Source organism: Asterias amurensis, chromosome 6 (assembly GCF_032118995.1).
Source record: "Asterias amurensis chromosome 6, ASM3211899v1".
Lineage (NCBI taxonomy): Eukaryota > Metazoa > Echinodermata > Asteroidea > Forcipulatida > Asteriidae > Asterias > Asterias amurensis.
In genome coordinates, this window is record NC_092653.1 from 8259369 (window position 1) to 8284551 (window position 25183).

Here is a 25183-nt window from a genome sequence, read left to right on the forward strand (position 1 = left end):
AGAACAATAAACTAGTCTTTCAAATTCCAAAAATGCTGCAGTAGAAAAGCAAGACAAGAACCCAAATTCTACACAGCTAATTAGATTACACATGGTGTTGCCACAAAACCCTATGACACATAAATTCATTAGAAAAGTACTTCTAAAATGATTTCACACAGAATCACAAGAGATTGGCAAACAAAACAACAGACGGATGCACAAAAAAAAAACACAAAATGTTTAATCGAAACAAAGTACATGGATCTTAGACCAGGTTTATTTCATAATTGATTACAGATTTAAAAAATAAATCAGTTTGTAATGATTGATTCTTTATAAAATTCATTTACATCAAAAACAAGACACCATGGTACTTCCAGTTAGGATTGTTCAAAAATGTATTTCAAAACCAAACAAAATAGTTTTCATGTCTACTATTAAACCGAGGACTTGAACAAAAGGGATCCGGGAAAAAGTCACATCGGGGACAGTCCTCTGTAGATTTTGTGTACAAAACCAATGTCCAAACAATGGGAGAACAAAGAGAAGTCCTCGGTCTTCACCATAACCATACCTGTGTGTGTTTGCATGTGTGAGCCTGTTTAACTGCTTCCTCATCTTACCAATGGGAAAGCACTGTACTTGAAAAAATCTGCTCAGGTGAGATTCACACCTACAACCTTTGCCATTTAAGAGCAGATGCCTTTACCATTAGACCACTTAGCTTGCTCGGTAGTTAGGGACCGGGATCGAGCCCTGTAATCAAGTCCATAAAATCCTTGTTTTTGGAGGGCTGACAATCATGTTTGTTATACCACGGTAACAAATTGCGAAAGTTTGTATTGAAATTTGTTGTGCTTATAAATTGGATGAAATTGGACCATGCTTACAACAACAGCTGGCATGCTTTCACTACAGTAAGCAATAGCATCAATATTTGAATTCTGCTAATGTTTCTTAGCAATGGGAGACTTTGGAACGCTAGGTGGCAGCAGACATACCAGGTAAATGTCCATAGACCTTTTCGCAAATACTGGTGCGCGCGCGCAAAGCTTGGAATTAGGTGCATTGTGGTCTAGCTGGTATCCAAATTTGATCCATATCTATCCCACAATGCACCTCATTCAACAGTCTGAGCTTGCGCAATGGTATTTGCGAAAAGGTCTATTGTTTTCGTAGTTCTGGGCCACGCACATTACCGAGAACAATGGATTTTACCTGGTAAGTCTGCATCCACCAAGCGTCCCAAAAGTCTCCTATTAGACAACTTATGCTTTACCAAACTGCCGCCAGTACATAGCCAGGGTTTTAAGAACAATTTTGTATCTGAAAAGTATTATACATGATTGGTAGAGCTAACAAAATAATCACACACCCTGTCCATGTTTTGGTGATCAACCATATATGAATGAACAAACAATCCTGTGGAAGTTTGAGCTCAATTGGTTCAAACGATAGCATTTTAAGTAGGATTTGAAATTAGCATTTTAGGTAGAAATATTTAAAGGAACCCTTTCTACCATTACTTACTTTACATCATGTAAGTTATGTGTGAATCTGTGAGCACTGGTGTTTTTCGATCTTACCAATAGTGCCTTTAAGTAGGAATTTAAAACTTTGCATGGTGGAAATACGATATAGTAAAGGTTTGCTATATTTGGTATCTTGCTTCTGACTTTTTTTCTCTCTGCTTAAAGATGTGCCGTTGGAGGCCATGCCATCATTACATCTCCCTGTTTATCATGGTGCAGCCATTCACTGTATGCATTCAACAGATCTGCAAAATAAAAAATAAATAAAAAATACATCATTTTAATTACATGTAAAACTTGTATCTGGATAAAGTATAATATCTGCCTTCACGCTCACACCAATGTGCAGTTCACTCAGTACTTCCAACTACAACCCCCCCCCCCCCAGAGTCCTTGTGGCGAAAATCTGCAGGCATATAACTCTTTATCACCTCTGGCAACCCTTGTCACACGAAGTGGTGTGCTCTCAGATGCTTGATTTCAAAACCTCAAACTCTAAATCTGAGGTCTCGAAATCAAATTCGTGGAAAATTACTTGTTTCTCAAAAAACTTGTTACTTCAATGTTTTATACTATCAACAGCTCCCCATAACTCGTTACCAATGAAGGTTTTGTGCTAATAATTATTTTGAGCAATTACCATTGGTGTCCACTGCCTTTAACTTTTGTGCAGTGTTTTTCAGTTTTCTATGGTACTGTTTTTAAAAGAAAAAGAAAAAATCAGCTGATCAGCTGAAAAGTTGCATGCCTGGATAATGAGCCATTCCAATACTAACATTTGTCATTCAGCTGCCATGCCTTGAGTAGGCTCTCTCTGCAGTCTACATTCTCGGCCATTAATGCTTTAAGTAAGATCTCAGTGCGAGGTTGTAACCTGGAAATAAATAAAAGGCACTATGATAGAAAGAAAGATACTTTATATAGGCATATAGATAAATTGTTTATAAAAAATATTTATATAAAAAACGAAAAACAAAATTCATTGCAGCACTAATGCTGAGATACAATATTTGTTATATATAAAATTAATATGACAATTAATAATAACAATAATTATTTATTAATTTATATAAAAGAGGTTTAATATTATAGGTGGTGTAGTAAATTGCAGGCATAGGCTGAACTGAATTTGAATTACAATACATGTATATAATAAAAATCGAACACAGACAGTACAAATTCCATACTGTGTTCAAATGAGCTGTACAAAGGTAAAAAAGAAACATATTCTTTTTTAACACTGTTGACCCCTTTACACTCAATACAACACAAAACAAAAAGGTTAAATAAAGCATCGCTACCAAAAAAAAGAAGACATTTAAAAGTAACCGCGGTGGGGTGTGCTGGGTGGACCTGCCCAGATCGAACAAAGTTCGCCCAGCACACTGTGCTGCCCAGCACCGATTGTCCCCAGGTTGCGCTTTAGTAATGATGGCCCCATATCTAAACATGAAACATTTTGTAGAGCCCACCTCTTAAATTGGCCTAGCTAAAGTAACCATAAACTAAGTTAACCGTTACAAGCTCCCTACTACACAACAAGGCATTTAAAAATACAGTAAAACAAATATATGTATATATATACAGAGAGAAAACAAAATTACATAAGCAAAAGGCAAACATCAATAGATGAATTTTAAACAGTGGTTACAAATTTGTTAGGGGCAAGACAAAAGCACAAATACATGGAAAGATAAAACACACACAAAATATGCACATATCAACAAACTTAAGAAAAATGGCAATGGGGTGTAGTCTAGAGGATATAACATTATAATATGTAACATTCTGATGAATAAAGACGACAATCATTTTTTGGAAAGGTCAATAAGAAACATTGTTTGTGCAAAGAACAAAACAAGAGGTACAAAACAAGCGTAGAACGTCTGCATTTACTCTGCAAACACAGATTTTATGCGCTAGCTGTGTAATAGATGTTAAATTTGCATCGGGGATAAAGAATATTAATTTTGGTTTTTACCCATACACCGATGTGTGTTAGCACTGTATACTCAGTACTTTCCCCGAGTCCTGTGAAAAAAATTCGTAGCTGTGTAAGCAACGAATGACTGGTAACGTGGACTTTGCATGTGCACAAGACAAAATTCCCTGCTAACCCATGAAACTCGATCGATACAAGCACTGAATTGATTCTTTGCATTGATTCTTTGCTAAGGTAAGCAGAGCCATGCAGCTGCATGCTGTCCCCTAGATAATTTTGGGACTGGAATTACAAACAAAGACACGTTGAGCTTCGGCTCGCCTTCATCCTCTGGGACCTCGGTTCGAATCCCATGGGGGGGGGGGGCACTATGTGAATTGGGTTTTCAGTCCCTACTCGACTGCAGGGGTTTTCCCTAGAATGATTCTGTGGGGTTTTCCTCCCACGTCTAAAACTGAAATTCCTCCATCATCTTCTCTTCTTGTTTAGCTCTAATTAGAGCGTTGAGAATATTCATCCACATCCAGATAATGAAACGGCAAACAGGTTTTAGTTTGTCAGCCTTTAGATTGAGGAAAGGTCACACTTACTTGGCCCATGTCTTGATCATGGTGCTAGGTGGTGACAGCAAGAATGATGTATAGTTCTGCAAAGCAGGTATAACCTGCATAAACATAGAACAGAAACATTTGAAAAGGGTAAACTTGTGGGTACAAATGAAGTAACTATAATTATGTAACCTTGCGGTTACAACCTTGGGCCGATAATTAGGTGGCCAGCCTGCGGGTTCACAATGAACTTGCATTGCTACGTCACACAGTAAGCACCGGAAGTTTATCACGCCTTTTCATGTGTTTCAATTAGCAGAGCTATGAAGTGGAACTTGTGCAGTAAGCACACGAACGACCAATGAAATAGGATTTTCTCTGTGTATAATAAAGATTTTTTACAGGCCCACTTCATGTTGCTGAGGCTTGTTTCATAAAGCATATGCCAATTTCATATGACACTAGCTTCAGCATGGAAAACCTTGAGCATGTATGCACAGAGACTACCTAGCATGCCATTGATACACCCTTCTTTTGATCTCAGTTTAAGTTTGAGACAACTATAGGCATGATATTTGGTCCTTGGAAAAAAGTAGGAATATTTTATAGAGTACATCGGCTGAACTACATGGTCATACGGTGTAGGCTTTTTTGACATTCAATTTTTAAGTTTTTTTTATCAAGAGCCAAAAAACAATCGGAAATCAGATTAAAGTAGGAAGAATATCATGCCTACATCTAGCGCAGAGAATTCAGTGGGTTTTCTAAGACTTTACCTTTCCCTCCAGTAAGAACCTGGCAAACCACTTGAATCTTTCCAGACTCTTGGGATACTCCAACTCCACAGCAGGCAGCATCCATGCATTCCGACCTGTGTAACAACCAGGGAGCATTATTCTTAAGGAGTGTCTCAAAAGTCAGGCACGCTCAGCATAATTTTAGCAAAAAAAAATTCACAAAGACATATGCCCGCAATCATCAGAATGTTCTGCTGGACTGCGGAATTGTGCCAAAGTACCTCTTTATAACAGGAATGTTGTTGTACAACAGGAATGATGTTAAGTACGATATAAAATCCGGTACAATGACTTGCTTAGTCACGATGTAACGCTTACATCTGAATTCCTCAGACTATAGAGACAGCAGCTACCTCAAATGGTTCAGGGCAAGCTTTTGTTCGGCAACCTGCAGATGAGCAAACCCTGGTACCATTGTGCCATAGACATCCATTCAGCATTGTGTATGGTTGTTCATCGTCTCTTAAGTAACTAAGCAAAAGCTTGCCCCTAATCATGTGACACAGCAACGATAGTCTGAGGAATTCAAAATTAAGTGGTAACTTTTGATCAAGCACTTCATTGTACCAAACAATATTCAAATCTAACACGCAAAAGGCTTATTGGGAGAAAACATTCACACAATTTGAGAAAAAGGAGAAAGATTGATTCTGGCAAGCGTACCAAATGTGCTGGTCATGTGGCAGTGAACGGTTCCCGTCTCTTCCTCGTACGTAGGAGCAGGTTTCTCAAGAGGTTTGGAGAAGGTGCAGAGTTGAGGAAGGATGACCGGTAGCCATTCTGGTTCAATCGCTGTCACTCCTGCAACAAAGACAAATAACCATTAAAATTACAATCTTGATAGATCTGAATTGTCCGTTTTAAAAAGGACTTGGAAAAGCCACATCATGGAAGAGCCTATAAGAGCACTGGGCTCAGTTTTGTGGCTCTGCTTACTTTATAATTCTGCGCTTACAGCTTTGTACTTGCATGCCAAGCGCCAAACTTCTTTGCTAGCTGTGTAAGCGTAGAATGCCTAGGAATATGGAGTAAGCATGCATACAAACCAAAATTCCCTACTAACCCGTGAATGCTTGATGTAAGCGCAGCATTTCTTGCTTCCGCACAAGCCCCAACTCTTTGCTTTAGGTAAGCAGAGCCATGAAACTTGGCTCAGGACTCGAGCTCTAGTGTTTCTGATCAGTAGATGGTAGAGTTCCGGTTGTGGTAGGGGTGTCTTTAAGCAAGATACTTTACCATAATTGCTTAGTCATTAATGTTCCATTTTGTTTGTTTTGTTTTTGAAATAAATATTCAGATTTGTTTAAGTTGATTGTTCTGTTTGTCAAATGAATATTCTTATTTGTTACATGTTATTTGTGCCATCTGTAAAATAAAATATTATTGTTTGCTCAATGTTAGTTATTTCATTTGTAAAATGAATTCTTGTTTGTTCCATTTGTAAAATGGATATTCATGTTTGTTCCAGGTAGTTTGTTCACTTTGTAAAGTAAATACTCACGTTTGTTCTTGTTTGTTCTATTTATAAAAAGAATATTCATGTTTATTCCATATTATTTTTTCCATTTGTCAAATGAATATTCATGTTTGTTCCAGGTAGTTTGTTCACTTTGTAAAGTAAATACTCACTTTTATTCTTGTTGGTTCTATTTCTAAAAATGAATAATCATGTTTGTTCCATATTATTTGTTCCATTTGAAAAATGAATATTTTTGTTTGTTCCATTTTGTTTGCTCCTATATTCATGAATATAAAAAGACACTTGAGCTCATTGCCCCCAAACTGACCTCTCATGAAGGGTCTGGAGGTCTCTATGACTTCCTGGTACACGACAAACTGCGGTTGCTTCTTGGCAAGTACAGAGTCAGGATGGATGAAAACAGCGCCCTCTATGCCCATACTTTGATAGGCGCCTTTCTCTTTCTGCTCCTCGGTCTGTGGCATCTTCCTTGAAACATTAGCAAAAAGAATAAGAGTTTTTTCTTTCAAATCTGCTTTGATGAAAAACTGGGAATAAAGAATGTTTTATACAAATTTGGAGACCAGAAATTGTTTTGGTAAATTCAACATAAACAAGGTTTGCTCACCTAGCAATACGATGCGGAAGTCCAGACAGGACAACTTGCCTCAAGATTTGGACCTGAAACAATGACAATTCAAACAATTTATTAAACATAAAAAACAGAGGCATCAAATTTAGAACTTTAAGAAAAAGCGCCAGAATGCAAACTGCTTGACTAATAAAAAGTACAGATACTGGATTTATTAGCATTTTCTTGAAGTCAATTCTTACTTTACTCTTTTAAAAACATGAGTAGCCTTCGAGAATGGCCTTGCAATGATTCAAAACAGACTATTTCTAGTTATTTAATTATTTTAAATATTTTGTTTGGTATAATTTCAATTTGTTTAAATGTTGTACAGTTGTAGAGTTTTGCTTTTATTGTTAAGTGCCCAGCAGCATTTTTGTTACAAATAGATTTGGTGCATCATTAATGGTCGGGTTGGTGTAGTGGTATATCTTTTTCAAGCCTTCCACCTCTAAAGGACCCCGATTCGAATCACACTGGGGTGCACTATGTGAATTGGGTTCTCAGTCCCTCCCTGGGATAATTAATAATTAATTGTGATAATTGTGGCTTCTTATATAGCTCGCATGACAGTCAATCAGTGACGCCCCTGTTACAAACAGTGTTTCCTGCAATATGTGGGACTTCGTTTGAATTATGAGACCTAACTCTGATATGGCACCATGTAATGTTTTACAAGGTGCTGTGGTGCAATTTGCTGCCGATTGGACCAGGAACAAAGCCCTTCTCTTTTTGAAGTGCACTGGGTTCTTTTGCATGCGTTACAGAACACATTGATCCAACGGCTTAATGTCCCATCCAAAGGAAGAAGCAATGGTTAAGTGTCTTGTTTAAGGACACAAGTGTCACGGCAGGGGATTCGAACCCACACTCTGCTGATCAGAAACACCAGAGTTTGAATTCGGTGCTCTTTACCGCTCGGCAACGACAATTCTCTGGGATTTTCCTCCCACATCTAAAGCTGAAACTTCCTTATCTTCTCTCATTTGGGTTCTTGGCTAGTACAGTGATTAAGTTTACTTTTGTGAGAGAACTTTGCTTCACAACCAGAATAAGAACTATTACACTTAGTTCCGTAATTGATGGACAGGCTGAACTTTTAAAGGCGAGTGCCAGTCCCTGAAAAATACCTGTGTTGCATTTGGTGGGCTCATCTTTGGATCCAGAACTGTCTCATGGTCTGTTTGCACTGAGTTCACTGCAAATCAAAACAGATGTAATGCGTTAAACTACTCTTCAAAACTGTGCAACTTTAGGGTACCAAAGTCAGGCTTCTTTGAAACCTAAATGAAATCCAGCTACTGACAAAACCAAACAGTTTTCTTTCTACAGGCATGACATTTGGTCATTGGAAATCAGAAAGTAGAAAGAATATCATGCCTGCGTGTGGATTGTTACTTTATATATGAAATAAAAATGCCAATCCTTGTTAGGTGATTCCCTGGCTACCTCTTCCCAGGTCATTAATAGGGGCCGAGATCATTCCATGATGAAGAATGAGATCTAGGAATGTTCAACAGTAGTTTGTTTGATGATCTCAGATTTGTAAATGCCTTTATATAACATCCAAGCACCAAGCAGATCCTTGCCATTTGATTGGAGGATCGTCCGACTACTGCATTTTTCATTCCATTCACCGTGTATTTTTTGTCCCATCCGATAAGTACTATCACACGGTGCCTAAAACATCACTGTGTGCGTGTGTCTTTGGTAATGCATACTACATTTGGCGTCTACAATTAAAAATTGTAGGCCTATACTTTATATGTTTTGAAGGCTGTTATCCTCCAATCAAAATGAAAAAGATCTACTTGGATGTTATATAAAACAAACATTTATGTTTTTCATTCATGCAATAGTGCGAATATTTCTATTCGTTGAAAGATGGGATGTTCCATTCAACTCGGCTCCACCTCGTTGAAAAGAACATTCTCAAGCAAATATTTGCACCATTGCACACATAAACATTCATTATTTGTATACTAACCAGCGTTTGTCAGCTGTCTCCGTAACCGTCTGATCTCCGTCATGGCCTTGTAGCGGAGACCGTGAGCAGCACAGAAGGATGGCGTGCACCCCGAGAATTCAGTTGCACCTACAGCTCCCAGTAAGACCATCAAGTCCCCAAGGAGTAAGGAGTTACCCTGCGATGAGACGTTTGAAAATTGGAAAGTACAGAGATGTTTTTAAAAGGGTAATGAAATAGGAGTTTAAAGGCAGTCGACACTATTGGTAATTACTCAAAATAATTATCAGCATAAAACCTCACTTGGTAATGAGCAATGGGGAGAGGTTGATAGTATAAAACATTGTGAGAAACAGCTCCCCATGAAGTGACGTAGTTTTCGAGAAAGAAGTAATTTTCCACAAATTTGATTTCGAGACCTCAAGTTTAGAACTTAAGGTCTCGAAATCAAGCATCTGAAGGCACATAACTTCGTGTTACAAGTGGTTTTTTAAATTTCATTCATATCTCGCAACTTCAACGACCAATTGAGCTCAAACTTTCACAGGTTTGTTATTTTATGCATGTGTTTAGATACACCAAGTGAGGATACTGGTCTTTGACAATTACCAATAGTGTCCACTGTCTTCAAAGGGAAGGTATCTATTTGGTAAAATTAATGGCTATGAAAACCTTTGGTTGGAAGCCTACATGTATAAGAGCTTTTGGTAGTATAAAAGCATTTTGATAAACATTTCACTTCTAAGAAATGTGGTTATGTAAACAGATTTGAGTTTTTACGCCACAAAAATTTGAACTCAGGTTGTGTGTTCCTATTAGGGATTATTCTTCCTGCGTGGACATGGGCATCATCAAGCAAATATCTTTTTTTCTTGTAACCGTTTGGTCCAGCTTTTATTAATTGTTTTTCAAAGCGTCTTGCTGTTTAATTTCTTGTACCTTTTGATTCTGATCATTTGCTTAGCATTTTGCTTACCTCTCCAGCCCAAATTCGTTTGTTGTGAGCAACTCTTGCCCTGCGTTTCTTCTGTTCTTCCTTCTGTTGAATAATAAATTTAAAAAGTTGTTTTTTTTCCTAACAAAAGTTAAATACAAAATATTGGATTGTAGCAGCTTTGCAAAAGCAGACAGTAGACACCACAAGAGTGAAAGCTTCTTTTGTGTGCGCTTCGTGGCCCAGCGGTCTGGTGCATTGGACCCTAGTTCTGGAACGTTCTCTGGGGCCCAATATCATAGAGCTGCTTAAGCAAAAACTTTCACATGTTTACCGGCCAAATGTCATGCCATATCATATTGCTTGTGACTGGTATTTAGCTGTTGTTTACTTAGCATAACAATTGGGTTGAGTCTTGGCCTGTAATCTGATTTTACTAAGCAAGGATGTTTCTGCTTAAGCAAATACTTTTGTTTAAAGAGCTCTATTAAATTGGGCCCTGATCAGCAGAGTGTGGGTTTGGGTCACGGTCTTGACACTTGTGTTCTTGAGCATGACAACATTAGTATTTTGACCTACAGATGGACCATAGAGCCATTGGTACCTCTGATGAGTAAAGAACCTAACAGAACCCAGTACACTTCTTGTTAAAAGACCCATTTTTTTATGGCGTGTTGGCTGCAGAATGTTCAAAAATTATTGAGTGAATATTAGCGCCTCCATCATCCTCATTCATAAGTATTCATAGGTTGAATGAGTTCTAATCGCATGAGTTAACCAATTCTACTTTTCAATACCATACTCTGATGGGCTGAATTTTATGAACCAAAAGTGGCTGATGGTAAGGGAAAAAACCCCAATCTTTACCTCTTCAGCTGAGTCACTCCGCTGGTTACCAACTTCAAAAATCTCCTACAGACAAAGAAAGTAAGAAAACATCTCCGATGAATGTAAATGCTTCACTTTTATTTTGGGTTTTAACAAAGACAAATTACCTGGAAATATTTGAAGAATTTGTACCTTTGATGATACAAAAATAAAATTTGGCACAAAAGATCAGAGTAAGTAATAAATTTGGCTATATATGGCTATTGCAGATTTGAAAAAGAAAAAAAATAATCGGCAGAATATCAAGAAATTAAAAAAAATGTCAAAATCGCTGTCCTTCCTTTTTACACCCTGTCGCACTCTGACTGTATGACAATTTCCACACTTGTGTCATCCAAGGCAGAAACTTACTATACTATAGGTTGCTTTTGACAATCAAGCCCAGTCAGGGCTGTGTTCATTAGTTTCAACTTACCCTGACAGTAAGCGCAGATACCAACGCTATGATATACGGTAGACAGCCTCTCCGTTGGCCATTGGTTATCATTCTAGCATAGCATGGGGACACAGGGAAACAGGCCATGGTTTTACCAAGTGGGGTGATTCTGGTGCCAAAGGATTCTACAAACAGATAAGACAAGTCACAAACAATAAAAATTTAAAAGTGTTTGTTTGTTCCACATTGGCTTGAAGGTACTAATCTCGTCTCAGAGATGCGAAGAATCAGTGGTTTGACAACTCAACACTTTGATCAGACCCTCTGAGTGTCAAACTACTGGTTCGATCTTCTCAAAACCACCACAATTCATCAAGACAGTTTACATACATGGCGTCTCTGCAAACGTCACTACTTGATTGTGTTCCCATATGATTTCATAAAACATGTAAGCAGCCGTTTTGTGCTTAAGGAGCGTGCCTTAGCAGAATTTCTATTTCATAAAGCTGTTTACCATAAGGGGTAAATGCTCGCTTACCCGTGCTTAGCACATGAGTGACGCAACGATGCAATTCCTTGACGATTGTGCATGCGCGTCGAGAACTTCTCTTTGAGAAACCATGGTGAAATACGCTTAAACTTATGCACATTTTTCTGCTACAGTAAGCACAAAAAAATGCTTACAGGTAAACAGCTTTATGAAATTGGGCCCGGGCAAAGATTCAAATCTGTTATTTCAGTTGCCATAATTCTAATCCTACATTGGTGTAGGCCTGTCAACACTGTCATAAATTCTTTTGACAATTTTGAAAGCGCTCATTTATTGCATACCTTCCTTGTATGTTTTGAAGCCGGACACTTTGGGTGGCACTTCCAGTGCACCCAGGGATATGAGAAGTCTCTCTGCTGCCTGTATATGGATCGGGATAAGAAATTCTGTTAACATTGACGATGCTGCATGAGTCAAGTTTTTTAAGTACATTATTAAATGTTCTGTCTGCCTAAAACATGTAAAAGGAAAAACCATCTCAAAAGCATTCTTTCTTTCCCTACTTACAGTAGTAACAGGATGTGTACACTAATATGATTTTCTTTATAACCTAATTTCAAATGCATATAATGTGTCAAAATTTTAAAAAGTTGTACATGTTTATTCTAAAATAAATGGTAAATACAAAATTCTTGTTTTTATTAAGAAAACAAGTTATGGCAAAGTAATGTGAGAGTGCAAAACTCTCATGATCTCAGCACCAGAGGGCCCACTTCCATATTTCTTTGTCTGTCTTTTTTTACCTTAAAGCTTTTCTTGGTCAAATTCTTGAGGAACTATATAAACAATAGTAAGACATTTGGCAAATAAATTACCTTTAACGCCTTCCCTTCTGGGGGTGTCGGAAAAGGAAAGTTGACAACCTTGTCGATTCCCATATCCTGTTAAAGAAGGAACATTACAATGAGCACATGGAACATGAAAAACCTGTTAATCTTGTAACTAGTGGTAAGAGGTTCCCCACTAAACCAATCTAAACAAAAATGCATTTGTTGCATATCCATACATGCCGTTTTCAATTCACAATTTTGTTTTATTTTATATATATTTTTTCCCCGCTAATCAAATACCCTTTCATCTAAACTTCTTCTAAACTTTTGCTTGTTCACTCTTTCAATGTCACATGAATTACAAAATTAATCAAGGAGACTGACAACAAAAGGGCTAGATTAGACAGCTCAGTTTAAATCCTACTGTCATAATTTTTTTGGTACCACAGCGACCTCCCCCCCCAAAAAAAAAAAAAAAATACAAAAAATAAAAATAGAAATAAAGTAAAACTAGCATAAATAAATAATTACCCACTCACTTTCTCTGTGGTTTATTACTTGGAAAAAAAAAAAAGTGAGTAAACCACATAATTAGCATGACTCCTTCATTGAAAAGAACGAAACAATTTTAAAATGAAAAAAAAAAGAAAAAAAAAAAGAAAAAAAAATCATTCATGTCAAAAATAATCTTTATCCCTAATGTAAAGTTAAAATCTACCTATTAGAGTTATCGCCTCTAGCTACCAGGCAAGCCTGGTTAGTGTGGATACTGGTATTTGACAATTATCAATGTTGTCTGCCTGCTTTAAAATGAAAATACAATGCATTTTAAAGCCAAACGGTTGCCATACTTTGAACACATTAACCCACCTTCATTTGTAACGTTAGATCCTCCACTGGTCTCCTAGTAATCTCTGCAGGGTCAAACTTCTCAAAGTCGCTGGCAAATACGGCTGAAGAATACAGTCTGTAAAAACCAAAACAAAATAAACACAATCCTCAAAACAAGTTAGATTGAGTGTAAAGTGTCGGCCAAAGGGGTGTCTGGGTGTCTTTTGGGCAACCTGTTTTATCTGTCATTTACATTACATGTATTGTAAGTGAATAATTTGGAAACCCAGATTTTTAAGTTTCCAGCAAATTTGGCCACCCTTTTACCAAATCCTGGCCTTAAACCTGGGATGGCTAGTGCTTAAAGCGCTTCCCTCTCACCACTGTGGCCCCTGTTTGATTCCTGGGTAAGGCCATAATGAGAGTAAAGCTGTGCATGAGGAGTCGGTGCCGCAAGTGTTTTTCTCCAGGGCGCTCGGGAAAAGTCAAACAGTTCCAATCTCTTGCTGTGCTCCGTAGTCAAATATAATTCGACGTGGCTGCCACAGGTGTCTTTACATTCCTGTGGCTCCACCACCTTGTAGCCGCATCCTTCACAATTCAGCTTCTTAGCTGTGAGTAAGGATGCATGATCAGCCTCCCAAAATTATTCATCTCGGGTCAGAATTAAAATAAGCAATTGTTTTATCTTCACATAATTCCAGACAAAACTGCTCTAGAGAACTGTTAACCTTTTGGAGAAGGCTTCAATTAGAAGAGAAACAGTTATTTCCCTTGAAAAATCACAGATTCCGTACTTGCCCTTAAAAGGCAGTGAACACTAATGGTAATCACTTAAAACAATTATTAGCATAAAACCTCACTTGATAATGAGTAATGGGGTGAGGTTGATAGTATAAAACATTGTGAAGTAACATAATTTTTGAGAAAGAAGTAATTTTCCATTAATTTGATTTCAAAACCTCAGATTTAGAATTTGAGGTCTCAAAATCAAGCATCTGAAAGCGCACAACTATGGGGCACTATGGGGCGGCCAAAAGTGAAAATATTTTTCTTATTTTATTGTGAGTCTGATGATTGAGCTCAATCATCAGACTCACAATAAAATAAGAAAATATATTTTCACTTTTTTTGAGATCAAAACAAATTGTTTTACTTATCTCTCAAAAGCTATAGAATTATTTGCAAGAGTATTTCAAGGAGAGTTTTGCACCATGACCATTGTAAGACCATGGCCGGTTATTTGTAAATCTGTGGACATAAAATAAACATTTCATCCTTTCTGCTCAATAATTGCCTTGAATCTTGTTTCAATACTAAATCCATAGAACCTTCAATGAGGTTGTTACCTGTGCAAAATTGGCTTCAGCTTTCCAATCGATACTATTTCTGGTGTCATATATAAGAGTTAAATTTTTTAGATGATTTTGACCGTACAAGTCAGTTTCCCTTAATAGAAAAAGTCATTGCCAATACTCCACGTCACGTTTGCTGGAGGCAATTTGAGTTAATTTATTATTTCCACTCGATCGAACAGTATTTACTTGAGCCTTTATCGCTACCAACATATTCAGCAGTGAATGCGCCATTCAACCAGAAGAGTGTGTGATGCAAGCAACACTTTCAAGAACCCCATTGAACTCTGCTGGATGACATTTTACAAACTTTAAAAACCTTATAAATAATTACAAAAAGGCATTATGGTTTCTCAAAAGATAATAGTCTCTCTTCGGTTTCAATCAATTAACTGTGGCTGCTCCATCTTCATGTAGCAACTATGTAATGATGCGAGAGTTTGTCTCGGCCTCAAACAAGGAATTGGGCCTTGTTTCATACTGGAAGAAGATAACACGATCTCCTGTCATCATTGATGTTCCACTTTGCATCAATAACGATAAAGGTAAAAACAAAGTCGATGATCAAACAGAGCCGCGCTCATAACATCAGAGAACTCCTATCGACACGACGTGTTATCGTAACCAGACCTCACCACAGACCTAGTTTTGTTTAATATATAGGGCGAGAAATCACAGAGATACCGTGAAGTCAACACTGCGCATTGCATAAACAACAACAAAGCTTGAAAATACAAAAACAAACAACCTCCATCGCTTTGCCTGCCCGGGTTGAAAACGAGTCGCTGTATGATCACACAAAGGAGTTTCCTTTTCTAATATTTTCTCGCAAAACAACATAAAACGGTCATCCCGTCATTTGGACAGTCTCCATTGAGAAAGGCATTTGACTCTGAAGGCTTTTTGTTTACATAAGGATGCGACGGTATCAAACACAGACAGATCGAGGACAGATCTTCCCACGGTTTATTTGTGATAATAACATCTCTTCTAACACAATGGGGCCTTCGTCATCATCCTACGTGTAGGACATGTGACTCGATTTTTGACCAATCACAGAAGTCCACGGTATACCAGTCTACCGTGCCGCTGGCTCTTCCTGCAGCGCGGCTCTCTACATCAAGCATAGCAGTCACCGTATCACGTTGATCTGAGACAGTCGCAACCATTTTAGCGGATAATCCTGGTTAACATCCTGACATTGTTGGGATTGTGTTACCCGTAGATACTCTGGATATCTTCAGTCGGTTAATGTTTTGCGGTGGTGCCAGTTTGATTGTTTTAATCAGTAAAGAGAAACAATGACAACTTCAAGTAAATACAGACGAGTCCTAGGTCGTGTCTGAGACACTTAAATGACAGAGTATACATCTTCATGTTGCAAGAATAAAATGTCATACTGGTGTAAGTAGCAATCGTTTGTACATTGTATTAGGAAAATTGAAGTCGGTCGCTAAACTGCTGAAACATTAGTTTGCATATTCTGCATAACTTGTAAGTTTTGACGCAATACAAACTCACAGCAGTCTATGCCATTTGACTGACTTTTTTTCTTGTCATGTCGAAAACGGACATTCTAACCCGTGCAAGAACACAACTCGACCACGTTGTCATGTTAGCATTTATCGTCACTGTTGTGGTTTGTACACATGTTGAGGGCACTTCATGTAACCATCTGCAGATGAAAGAGTTTGTCTCTGCCTTAAACAAGGAACTGCGTCTTGTTTCATACTGGGAGAAGATAACACGATCTCCTGTCATCTGTGTGAGTTATTGCCACTCTGATCCTAACTGTCAATCGGTGAATTATCACACCAGCAGTCATCTCTGTCAGCTAAACAATGTGACCAGGGCTCAGTATCCTGATGACTTCAAAACCCTCTACGGCAGCTTGTACTTCGACGCCAATGAAGACACCGTCTTTGAGTCTGTGCCCAGCCAGGATATGACAAAGCAGCCAACAAAACCTCTTTTGACTGACCAAGCAACTCAAACTAACACAGCATTTGAAACTGTGACCAACGAGGCTACAAAACTCCTCCCTCAATTGGACAAAACTTCCCCCTCACTGCCCCTTCAGAACACCAGTTGTCAGAAGCTTCTTGAGGCAGGTATAGTGGACAGTGGTGTCTACACAATATATCCAGACGGGTTCAGCGATGGTCTGGAAGTCTACTGCGACATGGAGACAGACGGCGGAGGATGGATCGTCATCCAGAGGCGTCAAGATGGTAGCGTTGACTTCAACCGCAACTGGGCCGAGTACCGGGATGGATTTGGCGACTTGTCCGGTGAATTCTGGCTCGGAAATGAGAACATAAGTATGGTGACTGGCTCTACTGAACCATGGCAATTGAGAGTTGATTTGGAAAACATGGCTGGAGAAAAAGCAGCGTCTGTTTATTCTGACTTTCGGTTGCAAGGGGGTAATTATCAATTTTATGTGGCCTTGCTTCATGAGGACATTGCAGGTGACGCACTTATGGAAAAGAATTGGACTCCGTTTTCAACAAGAGACGCTGTCAATGTTTATCTTTGGAATGAATGCCAGCCTACGGGAGGGTGGTGGATTCTTAACTGCCCAGAGTCTACTCTCAACAGTCCGTATGACGACATGAAATGGAACACCTGGGAAGTGACACAAGGTAACCCACACCCCTTGAAATCTTGCAGCATGAAAATAAGAATCCAGTCTATGACTCGCTCTAAATAGATTTGAGCATCACTCAACACTGCTGGAAACTTTTGACTATTGAATCATAACTTTGTAATTTAGGGTAGGAAAAACATAGCAGTTACCATATTTATTTCATTTTTTTAATGTTTAAATTCTAAGTGCCGTTTATAGCTTTGCATGGTGTGAATAATAAGAATTAACTATAAATAGTAAACTTGCAGGTACTTTTATGTACTTTTGTTTCTCCCGAAGACAAGCAGAGTACTCTGTTCGAAATGTTGGGACAAAACGGACTGTTTTCAGAGCCAACACTCCCTCAAATAGATTTTAAAAAACCAATTGTTCTCGCAAGTCTTTTTCTTTAGGTTACTAACAAAAACAGCTTATGGAAGAATTTAAAACTGTCAATCTTTAAAGGGGCTGGGTACATTCAATTTACAAGTCTGAAGATAATGATTTTATTTAACTTTATTTCTCTTTATCACCCTGAGGAAACCTGTCAGTGAAACACTGTTTTTCAGAGATGCCAAGCAGTTACAAACACATTAAAATTTTAAGATTGTATTGTTCGAATTTGGGTACTTTTTGTAACATAAAACATAATGTCCACAGATTTACATTAAACTTACACCGTTTGAAGATAACGATAGTATCAAGTGTACCTTTAAATATTACTTGCTGAGGTGCTGTAGTTTTTGAGAAATGAGTAAACCATTGTGATGAAAATACCTTTTTACATGCTAAAATATTTTTCGTCTCATGATCATGACATTGTTTTACTCATTTCTCAAAAACTACAGCACCACAGCCAATAGTATTTTTAGAGAATCTTTCTACTATCATTATCTTCAAACTAGGTGTAACTTTAATGTTAATCTGTGGACATTGTGGTTTTTGTCCTACAAGAAGTACATAGACCATTTAATATGAAAATATTAACAAAATTTTGACACCCTTAAAATATTGCTTGGTGAGGTGCTGTAGTTTTTGGGAAATGAGTACCACTATGTCACAAAAATTTCAGTCTCCATTCTAGCATGTAACCAGCTATTGTACAACTACCAGAACTGGTTAATACATTTTCGCATGCAAAAATAACTTTTGTCTCACTCAAGACCGGACGATTGCGGGACAATGCCTGACACTGGTAGTTTTCTTTTATTTGAAGGAAAGGAACGCATCGGTTCGCGGGTGTGCCCATGACATAGTTTATCCATGCTCCCTAATACCTTAGATTTTTGTTGGTGGGAGTTTTGGACTCGTTTAGAAAATTGCAAATGTTGCTCAAGTAAACTTGTTCAACCCAAAATCATTTGAAATTTACTACCCAGTAAGTTTCCTTTATGGTTTATTATTGGCTATACAATTAAATGAACTTTGTTATCACAAAATGTAATTTTAAAAATATCAATATTTGATGTATATAATATGTGAATATGTTGTGTTATAGAAAAATACAAGAAGAAAAAAAAGTATCAAAAGTACAGTAATCAAGATTGTTATAAATGTATCAACAACAAAAAACATTTCTTTAGCAGCAAGTAATTTTAAGCTAATGTTTTAAAGGAACACGTTGCCTTGGATCGGTCAAGTTGGTCTTTGAAAAGCGTTTGTAACCGTTTTTTTTTATATAAACTGATATGGGTAGAAAGATGTTGTAAAAGTAGAATACAATGATCCACACAAACATGCCTCGAAATTGCACGGTTTTCCTTTTACCTCGTCGACTAACACGGTCGGCCATTTATGGGAGTCAAATTTTTGACTCCCATAAATGGCCGACCGTGTTAGTTCGCACAGTAAAAGGCAAACCACGCAATTTCGAGGATCATTGTATTCTACTTTTAAAACATCTTTCCAACCATATGCATTTTATAAAAAAGGGTTACAAATTCTTTTTATAGACCAACTCGTCTGATCCAAGGCCACGTGTTCCTTTAAGCACAATGTATGCGGCCATTATTTGTATGATGTGTTGGTAAAAAATTTGCTGAATGTTAGATGTGAACTCAAATTAAAAATTGCAAAGGTTTGAAATTCTCGCACCATAACAAGTCACTTTTTAGAAGAAAAAACACAGCAAAAACACAGCAGAGAACTCAAACTAATTTTTTTGGGACCACTTTGGTTTAAAGGCACTGGACACCCTTGGTAATTGTCAAAAACCAGTATTCTCACTGGGTGGATCCAAACATATGCATGAAATAACATCTGTGGCAATTTTAACTCAACTGCGAGAGAATATTGGAAGAAAAAACAAACACCCTTGTTGCACAAGTTGTGTGCTTTCAGATGCTTGAAGTCTTTGTTATGTGGCAGGTGTGACTCTCATCTGCTTGATGAGCTAATAAAACCATCTTTTAAGTTTTTGAAGGAAGTGCCATGGTTCTGGCTTAGTGTGTCACAAATAGTTAAGAATAAGTTTTTCATTTAAATCTAACCTTTGAACCCTCTTTAGCATGGCCAATTGTTTTTAGCCAAAGTTTTATTCTATGGATTGATTAAAGGAACACATTGCCTTGAATCGGTCGAGTTGGTCTTTGAAAAGCGTTTGTAACCGTTTTTTATAAAATGCATATGGGTAGAAAGATGTTGTAAAAGTAGAATACAATGATCCAAACAAACATGCCTCGAAATTGCGTGGTTTTCCTTTTACCTCGTCGACTAACACGTCGGTCATTTATGGGGGTCAAAATTTTGACCCCCATAAATGGCCGACCGTGTTAGTTCTCACAGTAGAAGGAAAACCACGCAATTTCGAGGCAAACTTGTGTGGATCATTGTATTCTACTTTTAAAACATCTTTCCAACCATATGCATTATATACAAAACGGTTACAAACGCTTTTGTTTTGACCAACTCGTCCGATCCAAGGCAACGTGTTCCTTTAATGTAAATTAATGCTAATTTGTAAATTGATCATAATGATGTCATATTGTGAACTTTTAAAGTGTGTTTCGAGTAATAAAAGTACAGTGCTAATTGTATACTTTTGGTCTCTTGAAAAGGTTGATTTATGTGTCTTTGCATTTATGTTTCTTGCAACTCTTTGATCTCAGGAAGTACATGTGTGTTGTTGTAAGTTGTATGGCAATTGCTAATTTTATCTTCTCAAATATTTTTGAGAATGAAAGATTTTAGAGCTTTCTATAATTATAATGAGAGATGTTAAGTTTGCATCGGGGATAAAGAATATTAATTTTGATTTTTACCCATACACCGATGTGTGTATAGCAATGTATACTCAGTACTTTCCAAAAAATTAATATTTCTATAATTGATTAAAAAATCTAGCTGGTTGGCATGGTCGGCCGAATGTTAACAATACATTAAATCACGTAATGTAATGACAAAGTTTTCTAATGACAACATTTCTGAGAACATTCAACTAAAAAAATGAATACCATGTTTGGTTGCTTTGTTTTTAACAAGTTCTATTCTTTAATATTCATCAATTCAATTCAATTCAGTTCAATTCATGTGACATGGTTACAAACTGTGGCTGTCTGTTTTTGCTTTTTATTTAAATGACTTCCCACAGTTTTTCAACCAATGTTTGGCAAAAACTTGGGCTCGATTGTTGCAACTTAAAAGTCATTCGTTTGTACCACCTAGGGGGCAGCCATTCTAACAAAATGTACGGCTGTATGGCTTCTGACTGGCACCCCGAACAAAGATATTGACAAAATAGGGACACCGCCAATATAGGGCTAGATAGCTCAGTTGGTAGAGCGCCGGCACGTTAATCCGGAGGTTGTTGGTTCGAATCCCACTCTAGTCAATTCTTTGTTCACCCCCCCCAAAAATGTAGAAAAGTTCACCCAAATGAATGTTGTTTTTAAAAGATTGTTGGATTATTATGTCCACACATTGAACCGAAAGATTGTATTCTTATTTTGGTACTTTAAAATAAAACACGTTTGTTCAAGCATCATAAATGTTTTGAAATGAACCATTGAAATAAACACGATTTGCTGATTTGCAAATTGTAGCAGTGGAACTTGTAAGAATGTTCCTTCACACTGACTTTGGTGAGTGACATTGACCTCAATTTATTGGGACCACGCCCCGAACCCCACCAGCCTTAAAAGGGTCATTGTATTGTTTCATTCATTCAAACTAACATTTTTGTTTCCATACTTCATGAACAATGAAGGAGTCATCAAGGAGTAACCAATGAAGGAGTATTAAAAAAAACAATGCTATAAACCAATTTAGTGTTTTGTATCAAAGCCAAAGTTTGAAAGTTTATCAAAGCCTTTTGAACAACATGTAGGCCTAAGATTTATTTTCACTCTTTTCTCAAGACTCTGCCAAAGTTTGAAAGTTTATCAAAGCCTTTTGTACAACATGTAGGCCTAAGATTTATTTTCACTCTTTTCTCAAGACTCTGCCAAAGTTTGAAAGTTTATCAAAGCCTTTTGTACAACATGTAGGCCTAAGATTTATTTTCACTCTTTTCTCAAGACTCCGCCAAAGTTTGAAAGTTTATCAAAGCCTTTTGAACGACATGTAGGCCTAAGATTTATTTTCACTACTTTCTTAAGACTGACCAATGCTTTCACAGGGACGTTTTTTATTTCATATGTTGGGTCACATAAAGTGCAGATAAGTGGTCTTTGATAATCACCAAAGTTATAGGCCCGACCAAGTCTTACTGTCTACATGCATGGTGCCATGAGAAAACAAAATTACACTATGACCATCAAGATCCCATTTCAGTCTACATAATTAGGAGTTCTATATTTATAGAGTTTATTTACATGGCAATAACCATGGAAACCTGCTCCCCTAATCACTGTATATTGGCACATTACTTCACTATCACCCCCACAGCTACAGTACCCTTGTGCAAGCTATACCCAATTGTGCTGGTCATTAATTCCAACTCATTGGTTTTCCCAAATGCATCAGGCTGAGTTTTAAGAGTAGGCAATAACTTGTTAACAAATATATAATTTTAAGCATCATGTCATTATGTGGCAACATTAAGAAATGTCAACAAATTTATATTATTTTTCTATGAAGACTTTAAACAAATGTATTCATAAAAATATATTCATGTACAGTAATATGTATAAATACATATTACTTTTAAAAACCACTCCATAATATTTGTTTGAGCCACCTACTTAGATTGCAGAAAAACAAGTCAATTGTCACTAACATATTTATATATGTACAGGTAAATGTCAATGTTTATGTTGCATGAACAGAATTTCCCTAGTGCAGTTTGGCGCAATGAAGATGTGGTGATCAAGTTAAGCGGTGCAATGTTTGTCCGAGAGTTGGGTAGTTACAGCAAAGTGGCGTCATTAGTGTGTTGCGGAAGACAGATTAACTTTAAAAAATGGTCAATCACATATAACTTTTTAAAACTTGTTTCAGTTCTCTATCATGTCTATGGTGCTTTTGTATGATTCTCCTGAAGACGAGCAGAGTATACTGTTTGAAACGTTCGAGACCAAACCGTTTTTATAGTTTCTTCCAATTGTATGGTTTAGAGGAAGTAAAGCCAGTGAGCTGATGTTGCATGCCTTTGTCTATTCAGATAGGACTTTGGTGGAAAGACATTTACCACAACTCCAGCCTCGCTACCATGGGCATGAGCGCGCTGCATCGATACCTCTTGTCACTAACCCCTGGGAGGGATGTAATGAGAAACAACGCTGATTGGCTCATGAAATTGGTGATGCATTAATGGCGAACGTGCGTAGTTTTAAGACATTTGCATGTTGATCACGCCCGCGTTTTTTATGAAGAAAGAAAAAAAAAAACACTCTTTAAGATGAAAGACATACGTGCGCGCGTAGAAAGGATTGATTACAGGCGCTCATTAAAATGTACTAGACTCTAGCACATTTAATGAACTAATTCTAGGGATTATGATCGAGCAATGCATGCTGGGAAAAAATAGCGTGGCGAGATCGATCACCCCTGGAATCGAGATTGCCATAACTCTTTTAAGGGACATGGACCCTGTTCCCTCTTTCATCACAGCACCCTAAACGCCCCCCCCCCCTCCTCCCACCACCCATCACAAAACAAACACATTGTTTATCAATCCGTTAAATCACAGTTTCTCTTAGTTCTCCTAATGGTTTTGTACACAATATCATAAGTAAAATATTTTTTCACAGGACTCGGGAAAGTACTGAGTATACAGTGCTAACACACATCAGTGTATGGGTAAAAAACAAAATTAATATTCTTTATCCCCGATGCAAAATTTAACATATATAATAAGTAAAATATTGTTGAGTTGAAAATCCGTTTTTGTGCCTGATTATTTTGTTCATTGTTGTATAACCAAAAGTGATGGCAGTCGACCTAAAGCCTACCCTGGATCTAAACCCCCAATCAATAGTAATTGACTTATTTTTAGTGTCCCTGGCCAAACAACTTGCCACCAGTAATGCACTGCAAGGTTATAAAATCATTGGTAAGGAAATATTGCATGAATTGACCCAATTCATCATCAGAATAGTCTTGCATGCGCCATTCTGGTGGTCAATGTCACTGTGCGTTTAATATCCATTGAAGTGCGTATTTTAGGCGACGTGGCGTTTACAAGTAAATCCTTTGCCCACCAAAATGGTGAGCGTGGTACACTTGCCGCGTGTGAGGTGTATGCATGGGGTCCATTGGATACATTTGTGTGCATTGTCGCAGAATGAAAGTGTGAAGTGAAACCTGGGAAACTTGGATTTAACAGAGTGATTATATTCTGCCACAAAGTGTGAACTAAATGCATTCAACATTCATAGAGTCTCTCCAATGTCAGTTAAAATCAATTCTAAATAGATACAATTTTGACACATTCTTAGGGGGAAAAAAAACGTTCTAAACATGACTCCATAAAAATGGTAGGGAAGGATGGTTTTATAAGTGAAGCTGTGAAGTGTCCAATATTTATCCATATTGGAGTCCAATATCAAATTTTTGATTTTGGCAGCGGTATACATGGCAAAACAAAGAATGTCAATGTTACGCATGTTCCCCCAATCAAATTGCAAGGATCTATATTTAAGTGTGTGGTATTTAATTATTATTCAGTTGTGTCATTATATGAAAAACAAGGTTTTTGGTTCGCTTCTTGTGCTGGTTTCAGAGCTTCTAGAAGAAAAATCCAAAATGCAATTTTTGAGGAAACAGCAATAAAGTTTCCTTTTTAGGAATAGTGTGTGCCAAATTTCATAATGCTGAAGCAGAAAATGCTCCCAAACTATTTCCTGCTAAGCAACATATAAACAGGATACCAGTCACAGTGACAGAGGCAACATGTTTGGCGGGTAACCTTATTGTGGTAGGCATACTTTTTTATTATGCTTAGCTACTAGTTGTGCTTTGGCAGCTTTATAAAAAGATATAAACTCAGTAGGTTTGGCAAATTTTATATTGTCGTTGGTTTGCATAGCTACATGTAGTATTCAATTAAGCTTAAAAGCCACCCTTTGTCAGATCACCATGGGAACATATACGTTATTGTAAACTAGTTTGATCTGTGAAGCGGCAGTCTGAGACAAAATATAAAGTACTGTTTAGGATTAACCGACTTTACAAATCTTTTTCACATTTTTATCCATCAGTACTTAAAACTCAGTCTTACGTAAAATCAGTAGGTTGGGCAAAGTTTATATTGTCAATGGTTTGCAAAGCGGGTATTCAAATAAGCCTAAAAGCCAACCTTTGTCAAACACAAGAGAACGTATAACTTTTTGGAAACTAGTTGGATTCTTGAAACTGCAGTCTTAGACACAGTAGAAAGCACAGTTAAGGATTGACGGACTTTTATAAAATTTTTTCAAATTGTTATCCATAAACACTTAAAACTCTGTCTTGCAAAAACAAAAATCAGGTTTGGCAAATTTTGTATTGTTGGTATAGCTGGTATTGATTTAAACCCAAAAGCCCCCTTTTGTCAAATCACCATGGGAATATATCT

General features: G+C 37.4%; 1 protein-coding gene across 1 annotated transcript in view; it reads right to left on the reverse strand.

The window, feature by feature from the left end:
- Positions 1–245: 245 nt before the first annotated feature.
- LOC139938448 (probable ATP-dependent RNA helicase DHX37) overlaps positions 246–25183 on the reverse strand; it is a 42914-nt gene continuing 17976 nt past the window's right edge. Inside the window, exons 15-29 of the mRNA XM_071933983.1 lie at positions 13246–13342; positions 12421–12486; positions 11887–11965; positions 11095–11240; positions 10659–10703; positions 9834–9896; positions 8879–9035; positions 8022–8089; positions 6889–6941; positions 6589–6749; positions 5465–5602; positions 4781–4875; positions 4047–4120; positions 2291–2388; positions 246–1759 (exon numbers count right to left, since the gene is read on the reverse strand). Coding sequence (XP_071790084.1) covers positions 1674–1759; positions 2291–2388; positions 4047–4120; positions 4781–4875; positions 5465–5602; positions 6589–6749; positions 6889–6941; positions 8022–8089; positions 8879–9035; positions 9834–9896; positions 10659–10703; positions 11095–11240; positions 11887–11965; positions 12421–12486; positions 13246–13342 — 1426 coding nt within the window. The 3' untranslated portion in view covers positions 246–1673. The remainder of the gene's footprint in view (positions 1760–2290; positions 2389–4046; positions 4121–4780; positions 4876–5464; positions 5603–6588; positions 6750–6888; positions 6942–8021; positions 8090–8878; positions 9036–9833; positions 9897–10658; positions 10704–11094; positions 11241–11886; positions 11966–12420; positions 12487–13245; positions 13343–25183) is intronic.